Here is a 12672-nt window from a genome sequence, read left to right on the forward strand (position 1 = left end):
GAGATTCTAAATTAAAGCCCAAAAGCGAAGCAATATCCGGAGAGATATTACAAAAAATAGCCGCTTATAGTGTCGTAACATCAGTCATCGTTGTCCATGTAGTATTACAATATTTGCAATTAAAGCAAATTGATTTCAATGGAAATATTTCTCTATGCTTCCTTTAATATCAGAAAAAATCTGTATGTTCAGGGTCTATACGTTATATCAATTCCTTGTCAATTATATTGAACATGTTTTTTTAATACACATCACACTCCAGAATAATTCTAGGTCGAATACTTGAAATTGGTTTTAAGACAAAGACACTGAATCTTTCAAATTTGTCATTCTATGATACTTTCGTTTCATTTTTTTAAAATTGAAGATGATAGTTGAAAAGATTTAACAACGGGATGGAGAAAAAATAATTTCTTTCCTTTAAGAAAAGAACACGTTTTAACTTGACTCAAATCATAGATCTACATAAGTGGAATAAGGGAGATAACTTAAGTAACTGAACGAAATTCTTATGAAAATGAAATGTATTTTTTCTTTATCAAATAAGTTAGTTTAATTCAACAACATAACACATTTGGGACGGAAAACAAACTGGTTTATTCTCCTTTAAATTACCATGTCAAATATAAAAAACAACACATATTTATGTACACAAGTATATATGCTATGAGTCAACAGTCCAGAATAAAAAAATGAAAGGCGAGGAAGAGAAAAAAAACTGTTGAGGGAGGATGACCTAACTCCGTTATTGCATCAATTTGTTAATAATTGTAGTGTAGCGAAACATGGTGAACTAAAACGTAAAACAAAGTAGATATCATAAAATATTTTGATAGATCTTCTAAGATTGGAAATATTTTTTGGGTTGGATCATCGTGTTTTTCTACTTTCTGCGCAAATATTGTTTAAAAAACATGCTTTTGTGTATCGTTCTTGAAGTATTATTTTCTCTGTACCGAATCCCAGCATTGTGACGTCATTCTAAGATAACTTAATCTGAGTTCGGAGTGTGGTATATTACAACTACAAGTTACACGACAATTTTGAATATAGAGATATCGGGTTAATTAAGATGACATACCGAGGTACCTCTAGACGACATGTATGTTAACAGCAAGGCGTGTCTAGATATACAAGAGAGTTATACTAATACGTCTCTAGATAAACGTAATTATATTACAAATGTACAAGAAAATCTTACCTGGGATCATTATACGTTCCTGTCAGACAAATGTTTCACGATACTTTTCCTTCCACTTAAACAGTACAAACGTTATATTTATGTTTCTAGTGGAAATTATGAGAATAAGGATTTTCATTTCACTTACAAAATTTACTTCCTTACACTAGAAAATGAATAAAAGCAAGAAAACACTATTATAACGAACAATACACAAAAACAATATATCGATCGCGAACTTTTGTAAGTCTAGCTGAAGGGTCGCCGGCATGTAAAACTCCGAGGCATTCCGATGTGCAAACGGCCATATTGGTTTCTTCTCGAATATTCAACGTGATTCATGTGGGAACCTGCTGTAGAAATCCAGTAACATCGTCGATTCTACAGCGAAAGGAAACCTTTTCAACCATCCATCATGCCACCGGCACCCAAAAGTAACCCGACAAAGAAGTCAGAGTACAAAGATAAAGAAAAACCTACACAAATCCGATTCAGCAACATCACCGCCGCAAAGGGTTGGTTTGAACAGACGATGCATTTGTTTACATTATTGTGAGCGTGACAACAGGACTGTTTAGTCGCTTTATCAAATGAAATATTGGTATAATTAAAAAAGATTTATCGTATAGATACTAAAGTATACATGTGATAGCATAATTTGGTATCCTTATAATATCCTGAACAATACAAACCGGAATCGGCATTGATTCTAGAATGTGCTAAAATAAGAGTGCTCGGATTTAGTCCGTCATGACCAGAAAATTCCTTTTGCCCTAATGAATTATGATAGACTTAGAAATCAAGGATCCTCGCATGCCATAGTATACAAATAAATAAGATTACACGCATGGCGTTTGAAATAACATGTATGCTGAGACATTGTATACTTTCTGTTGATAGCTGTTGCTGATGCTGTCCGAACAAGTCTTGGCCCTAGGGGCATGGACAAGATGGTAGGTACACATAACCCTGACATTTTGTGGTGAGAGATTCTCTGACAATGTTTGAAACATGAATTATCTATAAGATGCTTCTCTGTTGAATCAGTGTGTGGTGTGGTTTTGAACACCTAAAAATCACCTAATATTCCCAATGGTCAGTCTTCAATTTAACATCACAAGTAATTTCAACTTGATTGCTAAAGCAATGAGTCCCACAATTTAAAATTGAATGATTTCAAGTCCCATAAAAACTATGGATACAGGACTGAGGACTGCTGTGTAAATGCAGTAAAAACAAATGACGAAGACATAGAACATTTGACAGATAACTAGAATTGAGACAATCAGGCCTCAAATTTAAGGCTTTTTACTGGCTATTTGCAAGTAGAAATCCAAGAATTGCAAGTAGAAAAGTAGACTTGCTTTTTTCAGCAAGTGGATTCATCAGATGCATACTGTGAGTGCCCATCTATTCCTAACATTTCACAGAATTAAATTGTTTTGATTTTCAAAGTGTAAATATTGGGACAAAGTTGTTCTTCTATAATGTTGATATATATTGGATGAAGCAAGGTAATACATTATAAATCACAAAACAAAACCCATCATTTGAACATAAAGATTTGCGATAATAGCAAGTAAAAAGTCATTTTAACAAGTACAAATTTAAGGCACATGCTGTTTCAGTAAGTGACAAAAAATGTTAAATTTGAGGTCTGACAATATGCAAGATATCTTGATACACATGATCACTGGACCCTAATTGAGGAAGAATTACCCACAGTATGTCCTCAGTTATCTGAGCAAACATCACATACCACTATTGGCACAGAAAGTAGCTTTAGTTCGCAGGAATGAAGGGACTTCCCCACCAGGTTGAGATTGGCTGAGAGCCTACACCCCAACTTTTACACTACGCCCTTCTTTGACCGTGAAGTTGGACATAACCCGAAGGGTTTTTGTCATAATTTTTGTAATAGTATCCCATCCTGTAAACAATTATCCTATCGAAAGGTCTTTGTCAAATTTCCATCAGCAAAAATTCAGTATGATGACATCTACTAACAACTTTAAATTGGACAAGTCTGATAATATTTTCTTGTGTGCTATGCAGATTCCTGATTAGGCCCTTGTTCTTCATAGATTATTCTATAGGGACTTTCTTTAAGAAGACATTTCCGTGTTGTGCTGCCATGTAAAATGCGTTTTAAGAATCGTGTACAAGATCTCTGTGACGGCAGATAAAAGTTAACCAAAGACTTGTTTTGTTGGGGGGAGCGGGGAATTCCTGACTTTTGTTTATCAATCCAGATATTCGTAAGGAAATTTTCCCTGTTGTATATTTATGAAGCCAACACCTGATTTTTTGAAAGCACACAGTGTTTACATCTGTCTTCAGACATTTGATAAATGATTTAATTTAGAACTTTCCCTTTTATACTTTACTATATTTTAAGTAATGTTATATTTTCTTTTCTAGATCCAGGCCTCAAATGGTGATGTTACAATCACTAATGATGGGGCAACAATCCTGAAGCAAATGATGGTTCTCCACCCTGCAGCAAAAATGGTAAGTTCAAAACAAAAACAGCACAAAAGCAAATCTGGTTATTCTATCAATGTGTAATAATGCAATAAGATAAATAGCTTTAGTTTGTATGATTTGAAGACTGTTGCATGTACCTGGCCTTCATAAAGACAAAGCAGTTTGTCCAGGATTTGATTGTTCAAAAATGTGTAGTGCCTGTTTATTTTCTTTCATATTTGGATACAGTATTAAACCTACTTGGTGAAAATGATCTTACAAGTAGGTCATTGGAATGAATGATATCTCTGTAAATGAGGAAAATAGAAAAATATCACATCATTGTCAAAGGATTGGTGCATGTTGACATGGTTTGGCCAGGTAGCTTTTAGATATGGTGACAGGTGTATATGTTGTTTCAGCAATGATAGGAGAATGTTTAAATGCTGGAATTGCAAACAGAATTAGAACGTAACAGAGGTCATTATTTATTTCGATGCCTTCGCTTGTGATTTGAACCAGAGACCTCTGGCTTACTAGTGTGACGCTCAACTGATGAAGCTTGAGAGAAGTTCTCTTGAGCCGAAACAATATATCATGTTTACTTGGGTTACATATTTCCTCTCCAGGAAAGAACTCGTCCTTGAGTTTCTTGGGGTTACATTGAAGCTTTAGGGGCATGGCTAAGTATTATATTTGCATCCCTGCATAAGTTCCATTGTAACAGATGTCATTACTTATTTCTATGCTTCGGATAGGATTCAAACCCGAGACCTCTAATGTTCTAGTCTGATACTAAAGAGTATTTCTGTTTAGGCGAGCGGTATATTTAGGCAAGCATTTACCAGGGTTACATAGAGTATGGGTTATAAAGATGTTTTTTTTTCTTTCTCATTAGCTTGTGGAGCTGTCAAAAGCCCAGGATGTTGAGGCAGGAGACGGCACCACATCTGTTGTAGTCATCGCTGGCAGTCTGTTAGACGCCTGCTCAAAACTACTCGCTAAAGGTAGGTACATTTCTCTTGATTGATGGTTTCTTCATGCACAAATTTACACTGCCGTTTTAAGACTGATAAGGTATAAATGGAAAAACTGAAATGATTCTATTGGAATGTAAGTAAATTTTGAATGAATTGTCAACATTTGTTGAAACCTTACTTTATATTACAGGGATTCATCCAACAAGTATATCGGAAGCATTCCAGAAAGCTTCAACAAAAGCAGTAGAGATCTTGGAGAGCATTGTTAAACCATTAGAATTGTCTGATCGTGAATCTTTGCTGAAGAGTGCATCAACCTCTCTCAACTCCAAGGTATTTTGAAGTTGATAAAGCATCAACCTCTCTCAACTCCAAAGTGTCTTAGAATAGATATAGCACCCACAGCTTTCTACTCCAAAGTATATTAGCATGGATAAATCCTTGTCAAATGTTCATTATGACAGCCATGATGGCCACATTGTAACTGGTTTCCCACAACAACATCTCTTTTAAATTCCACAAGAATTTAGCTGAAACTTGTGTGAAATGATCCTGAGATGGTCCTTACCAAGTTTTGTTATTTTTGGGGCTATTTTGAAAAACACATTTTAAGACCTCTGATTCCATTGGTGCCGTTTGATGGAAATTTTGTGGAAATGCAAAGAAACTGAAACAAGGAATGTTTTTTGCCTTTACTGCCAAAATATTCCAACTGTTTGAATCATTTAATAACTACTTGCACTGCTACTACTGTTGTTATATCCTGTATAGATCTTTATAGTCAGATGACTGTTAAGACCTAGAGGTGCCTTGTTTTTGTTTACGGTGATTTGTGTCCTGTAGAATGATGAAGGAAAATTACTAAATGTTTTTGACCCAAAAGATTATGGATATCATGAAATAACTGGATAGATTTTGTTATAGGTGGTGTCCCAGTACTCCGGAATTCTGTCTCCTATTGCTGTAGATGCGGTGTTGAAAGTCATCAATCCTTCAACAGCTACCAATGTAGACCTCCGAGACATCAAAGTCGTCAAGAAACTTGGGTAAATTTTCTTGCCAGTTCACTTCTCACTGAGACTTTGAATAGCTTACAAATTAAAGCATTTTACTGACAAAATTGACCTTTATAATGTTTTCATTCTACTATATGAAAGTAAAATATTTTGCAACTAAAATTTTATCCCTTTTAAGTACATGTATTATGGTGAAACTTGTGTTGCATTTTGATGGAAATGAAACAATATTTTATGTGGCATTTGACATGGAATAAATATTATTAAGGCAGAAATTGTGATAGACCATGTAAGGTAAGGTTCATTATCTCCTGTAGACAAATGTATGGTCTTGAATGGGTATCAGTTTTCAAACTGTCGTCATCGGCATGTCCTTATCTTGAGATTAGTATTGAAATATATTTTATAGGGACAAAAAGACCAGTATTTTTGTTTGGTTGAGACTTGATGTTGAGAGTGCCTCGTATATGAAATCATTTACTGCAGTCAAAACTATTAAAAAATTATGCTGCATATTTTTCAAAATTCTGTACTTTGCTTTTACTATTAAAAATCAGATGGTAACTGTTGAAAGAAAATTTAAATTTTGTTATGAATGTTTACAGTGGAACTATTGAAGATACAGAGTTGATAGATGGAATAGTGTTTAACCAGAAGAGTGCTGGAACAGGTGGACCTAACAGAGTAGAAAAGGCCAAGGTTGGACTTATACAGTTCTGTGTGTCTCCGCCCAAAACAGATGTAAGTAGAAATGGCTGTGATTGGGCTCCTACAGCTCACATTGTCTCCTTGCAAAGCAAGATATTTGCAAAAGAAATAATGTAAAAAGTAGTAGTCAGTCTGAGAAAAGCTGTCAATGTTATTTGTGAATAATATATGCTTTTAAAATTACAAAATTGAAATGAAAACATTTAATTTGTAATGGAAGTTCTTCATATTAATGTTAAGTTGTATTATGCTTTCTGTTTGTTTGCAGATGGACAATTCTGTAGTAGTATCCGATTACTCTCAGATGGACAGGGTATTACGAGAGGAAAGACAATATATCCTTGATATAGTAAAGAAGATTAAAAAGGCAGGCTGTAATGTTCTTCTAATCCAGAAATCTGTGCTGAGGTAAGCTTTATCAGATTTACAGATCAGATGTCTGGAGGTTTGTTTAGTTTGTTAGAAACAGAATTCATGGAAACTTTCAATTAAGTAAGCATTTATCAGGAGACAGTCAACTGTATGACATTAACAATTTTCAAAGTAACTTTTGAACTGCAAATATCAGTGTAGGTTAAAGTTTTGGAGTGAATGAATTAATATTAGTTGTCTCGGACAACAGCAAAAGCTAACCGCAAATGACTATTTGCATTCAAAGAAAAAAAAATTTCAGACATGAGTGGTGTACATTTGAGTTAAGAATCTATATTTAGGATTGATATAATGACTTTGACTTTTCAGATTTGTTTAGCTGTAACATTAATGTTGTTTATATAGTTTGGTTCACCAAGTTCTTCAATTTCTGTTTCAGAGATGCTGTTAGTGACTTGGCTCTTCATTTCTTTGCTAAAATGAAAATTATGGTCATCAAAGATATTGAAAGGGAAGATGTGGAGTTTATATGCAAGGTAATTATGATTTTATTTAGTAGGAAAGGCCAAATATCTGTGATGACTTCCCAAAACCAGTGCTCCAGATAACTGTGGGGTTTTCACTCCTACCTTTATAAATTGAGGGGTTTTTTCACCCCTGCCTTCATCAAGTGTACATATTAGGGTAACACTGAATTTGTAAACGATACGAGTTTCGTTTACTTGATAAGTGTCTGTTTGACTTAGATTATTGAGCCGTAATTTTGTACAATCAAGAAAACGCTTTTGACCAAAACAATCCTTCTCAAAACTGACAACTGCTCGAGACCTAATGAAATGGCATTATATAGATTGATGTCCTTTTTATTATAGTAATATGAAATTTCCCAACTAAATATATATATGTGGCATGTGGGAATGCCCACCTGATTGAGAGGATTATTGTTAACATATATAATAATCACCACTAACCAAATAGTTTGTCTAAGGACCATAAAATCCCATTCGATCAATCGATCACCACTGACAAGATGAAACCATATCAAATGAATCCATGGTTTCACGGAAGCGAGAAGACCTAAGGGAAAAAGAGAAAATAAGTATTTGCAGAGCTAGAAAACAGTTTGGCACCTAATTTGTTAGTGTTGGGTTGTTTTATTTCAACACATACAAAATGAAAACTTTATTGTAGAGTGTTGTTTTAAAGATAATTTTGTTATGATGATCAACAAAAATGCTAGATTATCAAATGTATCAGATTAAATGCTTTCTGACATACTGATCATCAGACAAGGGGAGGGGGACAGGTTCTGTCATGTGTTATGGTTAGTAAGTGCCAACATCTCTAGGCAATTTGTGGGTGTCTTTTTAATAAAGTTACATACTGTATACATGTATCACTGTTATTTTATTGTAAGAAATCAAAATATGATTATCAAGATTGTCTGTATTCATTTGGATGTGCCTGGTGTATGTGCTCAAAGCTGTAAGAATGGTTAATGTTATGATCACAGTCTAGACATGTCAAGTCTGTTAACTTCTCCATACCAACCCATCTTTAAATTGGTCATTGGATTTGTTGGCTCATTACCATTAAGAGTCGTTGATTTGTTGGCTCATAAGCATTACACAAACATGCAAAGCAAAATTTGCAATTAGTAATCTGTTTAATATATATAATTTACAGTGTGAAAAACTTGAGCATTCTTATCTAGTTCCTTTATGCCAGTGTGTTACTGGTTGACAGCATACCTATATATCTAGTTGGTATATAGAAATCAGTGTTTTATTGTAAGAACATGCTTAAATGTAATCCTTGAAAGTTGATGATGCATTTCAGTTTCCCATCAAATTTTGCCATTAAGTTAGTCAAGCTATAAAGTTATTCTTATAGTGTTAAAAGAAATGATTAATCTTTTTCATTAAAACTCCAGTTTTACTGGTACAAATAAGCCTATTGAATAATAATTATTCTTCCAGGGTTTGGGATGCAGACCAATAGCCAGTCTGGATCATTTCTTACCAGAAAATCTTGGATCTGCAGATTTGTTTGAGGAAATTCAAACTGGACCTAGTAAAATTGTTAAGGTAAGTTTAAGGATTATTAATTAGGACTTTTCCAATAAAACATCAATTTGACATCTGGACTCCAAAATAAAGCAATTTTTATCCAAGATGGAATTTATTCTATTTATTAATTCTTGGCAAATCTATGGCAGGCACCTAAAACAAAACCTGGGAGTCCAGGGATGGAATGAATGGTTTAATGAAATAGCTCTTACTTTGTAAATATTAATCAAGATTGCCAAGAATGGTCATGGGGAAAAAATTGAAGGAAAGGGAAAAAGAACAGCATTCATGATTTTGTCAAAGTGTTTTGTTTAGTGAATTCTGCTTTCATGTAGAGACACTTATCTTGTTACTTCGATTGTAAAATGTTAACAAACGAACTTCTTGAATAGGTTACAGGTATCCCCATGCAAGGAAAGACTGTGACCGTTCTCATTAGAGGCTCAAACAAGCTGGTCTTGGAAGAAGCTGACAGATCTATCCATGACGCCCTCTGTGTAATCCGTTGTCTTGTCAAAAAGAAGTATGCATGATTTTCTTGCATATGTTGTTTCTTTTTCTTTGCATATATTTAGCAGAGCATTAACTTCGGTTTGGATGAAAAAATGGCATTGGTTATAGCAAAAGTTATTCTAATTGAAATTTTGAAATGTAGCATTAGATTACAGTAACAGGTTCACAAACACTACAAAAAGACTTTATTTAATATCGCCTTTCATCATTCTGTTTATGTTTTAAATGACAGTATTATGAGTTGTGTGCTGTCAAGAGTAAAGGTATGATATTCCATGGTATTCATGTGCTTTTTTCTGTTGTAGGGCTTTGATTGCTGGTGGTGGGGCTCCAGAGACTGAGTTGTCTCTTCAGCTGATGGACCACGCTAATTCCTTGACAGGTGTAGAACAATACTGCTTCAGGGCATTTGCAGAGGCCCTGGAGGTGATTCCATTTACTCTGGCAGAAAATGCTGGCCTCAACCCCATTGCTACAGTTACAGAGCTCAGGAACAGACATGCCAAGGGAGAGAAGACTGCTGGCATTAACGTTCGTAAGGTAAGTGATTGGAAGATGTTCAGAGACAGCTTAATCAAATTGCGAAAACACATGGATGGTTGATTATAAGTAAGCTTGTTTGATAAAGGGAGATGATAAAGAAAGCTTCTACGAATTAGTTTTCAATAGATCTCATATTAATGAATCTCTTTCAAACACTTCACATGTAGGTTTAACTGAGCCGGAATTTACACCAAAAATATTTGAACTGTGTCTTTAAAGTAATTATGATACAAACTTGTAGACCATATTTCAGTAAAATTTCTTCCCTACAAGGGTACTCCTGGTTTGGCTCAAGGAGTACCATGTAAAGGCTATGCTAGTAAAACATCTACATTGGCCAAAGTCTCCAAAATAAGTTGCTTCTGTTCAGGTTTCCTGACTATTCACTTCTAAGCTACTTTTTAGTTAAATTCTATAGGTGGTAACCTTAAACAGAACCTGGTATAGCCTTAATAGTCCTTGTAACCTGCAATTTTGATAACTTGCCTGTTTGTGATTCCAGGGAGCCATTACCAATATCCTGGAGGAGAATGTTGTCCAGCCGATTCTCGTGTCCACAAGTGCTATCCACCTTGCCTCGGAGACTGTCCGAAGCATCATGAAAATTGATGATATTGTAAGTAATACTGGAAAAAGAGCTCTCATTGTTCTTTCATTGGAATGTTGTATCACCCAACTAGAGACACTTTCAGTTAGAATTGCTGTTATCTTAAACTTTAGACTAGATGAATGCTGAATCCATGGCTTTACAATATAGAAAACTTTTTTTCATATTAAGATACTTCTTGATTGAGTATGTTATTGAAAGGAGGTTGCATGTAAATGAGAATCTAATTGAATATTTAATTGAATATGTTTTTGTTTGTGTTACAGGTAAACTGTATGCGTTAAATTATTTAAAGATCTATTAGAGAATTGTTCCCTCTGCATCAAAGTAAGGTTTCCAATTGAACAAAGAGAGATGGACAATCATGGTTCCCACACTTGTTACATCAGCGGAGAACTTTGAAGTGTGTATGTGAAGTACATGTGCTGCAAGTGAAGCTCGGGAGTTAACACTCATCATTGACAGTGAAAATACAACAAAAAGATTAACTACACGTCTTGTGTATGAAATAAACCAGCATCATGCTGGATTTCGATAATTTTGTTACAGAACTTAAATTGAACATTCAACGCTTATGTTGTTATTTAACCATTTGGTGTTCTCTCATCAAATCTTCATATTTATGTGTAAATGTGTGATAATATATGTGCTGCCTGTCCTTTTGATAAGTAAAATTTGAGATATCTTCAAATCTTTTGTTATCCTTTACCATAATGAGCCTATCGGACCAGTTGTCCTCCCGAAAATATCCAAAATGGTTCAATCACAAGCAAAGTTTCACTTCTGGTTTGATGCATTATTTGAGCATTGGCTTACATAACCTCAGGTGAATATCAGAGGTACGTAATTTGAAACTTAATATCTGACAGCTTGTGTTTCTTGGGAAACTGTGAAAAGGATGGGTCTGTGCTGTTGTGATTGTATCCTTTGGCAAGACTACCATAATTACACTGGATGGCATGCAATTAGCATTCGTTATAGTGCAGTAGCCACTAGCTATTACAAGGAGACCTAGCTTCAAAACGAACCTTGCTGTACACGGGCAGCAAACCTAACAAAGCACAATTAGATCTTGTTTCATTTCTGACTGATATGATTCAGTTTCAAACAAAAACAGTTCGTACTTGTATGATGGCATAACTCAATTTAAGTTGCCAGAAAATGGGTTTCTATATTCACTTCAGTGGTTTCTGGACTGGTTACCTGAGGTAACTTAGGTTGAGATCTGTTGAAAGTTTAGAGATACTTGTCTGGTGATGAACTTTTCCAGGTAGTGTTGGTTTTGTGTCTTTGAGCTTCAAATTTTGTTGTAGGAGGGAGGAATGTTGAGTAAGTGACCTGGGCTAAATGCTCCATATTATGTCTTTTTTTTTTACCCTGCATTGCCCTCTTGGACACTACAAATTAATTTACCAAAAAGTCTTGACCTTGTCACTCATACAATTAACAAATTGATTGCATTACAAATTATTTAATAGAAAATAAAGAAAAAATTGATCTTTACCTCATGTACCAAATTTAAATGTGACCCACAAAAGAAATTTGATCACTGATCTCCACAAGGTCATATAAGGTAAAGATTACCATTACAAAGTTTAATTTCAGTTTAATGAACACATCTTAATTGGTTAAAATCATAGGCAGGAAAGTCTAAACCATTGCACTGCTCATTGCCTGTGGGTGAAGTTTTCAGTTTCATCAAGATATTATCCACAGTTCAATTTACAACGTAAAAATGTACAGAACTACGGTAAAAATGTTAACACCTTTTTGATCTTTGACTTCGAGGTGTCAATAACAGTCTGTACTGTTAGCTGCTTGTAGGTAATGCATTTATGCTTCAACATGTTTTGAATGATTAAAAATTATGGCCAAGATCCGTTTGTCTAGTTTATTGTCTATGAGACATCTTACTAGTAAATTAATGCAAATATTGTATACTCGCATGATAGCAATACTAAAGTGATTTGAAAAGCTGTTGACATTGAATAAGTACCTTTTCCCATACCTTAGTTTAATTTTGGCCTATGTCATTGAATGATGGCCTGAATAATGTTGTCAGAGATGAGAGAAAACTACTCTGGAATAAAAAAAAAGTAGGAAGGATTGGTCTTGTTTATCTAAAGATAAGAAATTGTAAAACATGATGCTCCCTAAAGATTCTATATCTTGACTTCTAGTAAAAGCTGGACACATATCATATACTTCATAAATCAAA

At 34.5% G+C, this 12672-nt stretch overlaps 1 protein-coding gene across 1 annotated transcript; it reads left to right on the forward strand.

The window, feature by feature from the left end:
* The first annotated feature begins 1499 nt into the window (after positions 1–1499).
* On the forward strand, positions 1500–11139 carry LOC132561220 (T-complex protein 1 subunit delta-like). Its single transcript, XM_060225950.1, has 14 exons — positions 1500–1695; positions 2081–2133; positions 3602–3691; positions 4545–4653; positions 4817–4959; positions 5551–5672; positions 6248–6383; positions 6619–6758; positions 7162–7258; positions 8702–8809; positions 9184–9314; positions 9610–9844; positions 10350–10463; positions 10721–11139. The coding sequence occupies exons 1-14, from the start codon at positions 1596–1598 to the stop codon at positions 10736–10738; spliced, it is 1596 nt and encodes a 531-aa protein (XP_060081933.1). The 5' UTR covers positions 1500–1595; the 3' UTR covers positions 10739–11139.
* Positions 11140–12672: the final 1533 nt, after the last annotated feature.

The sequence above is a fragment of the Ylistrum balloti genome, unplaced genomic scaffold (genome assembly GCF_031769215.1).
Source record: "Ylistrum balloti isolate Yb309-2 unplaced genomic scaffold, AGI_CSIRO_Ybal_v1 Utg371182, whole genome shotgun sequence".
Classification (NCBI taxonomy): domain Eukaryota; kingdom Metazoa; phylum Mollusca; class Bivalvia; order Pectinida; family Pectinidae; genus Ylistrum; species Ylistrum balloti.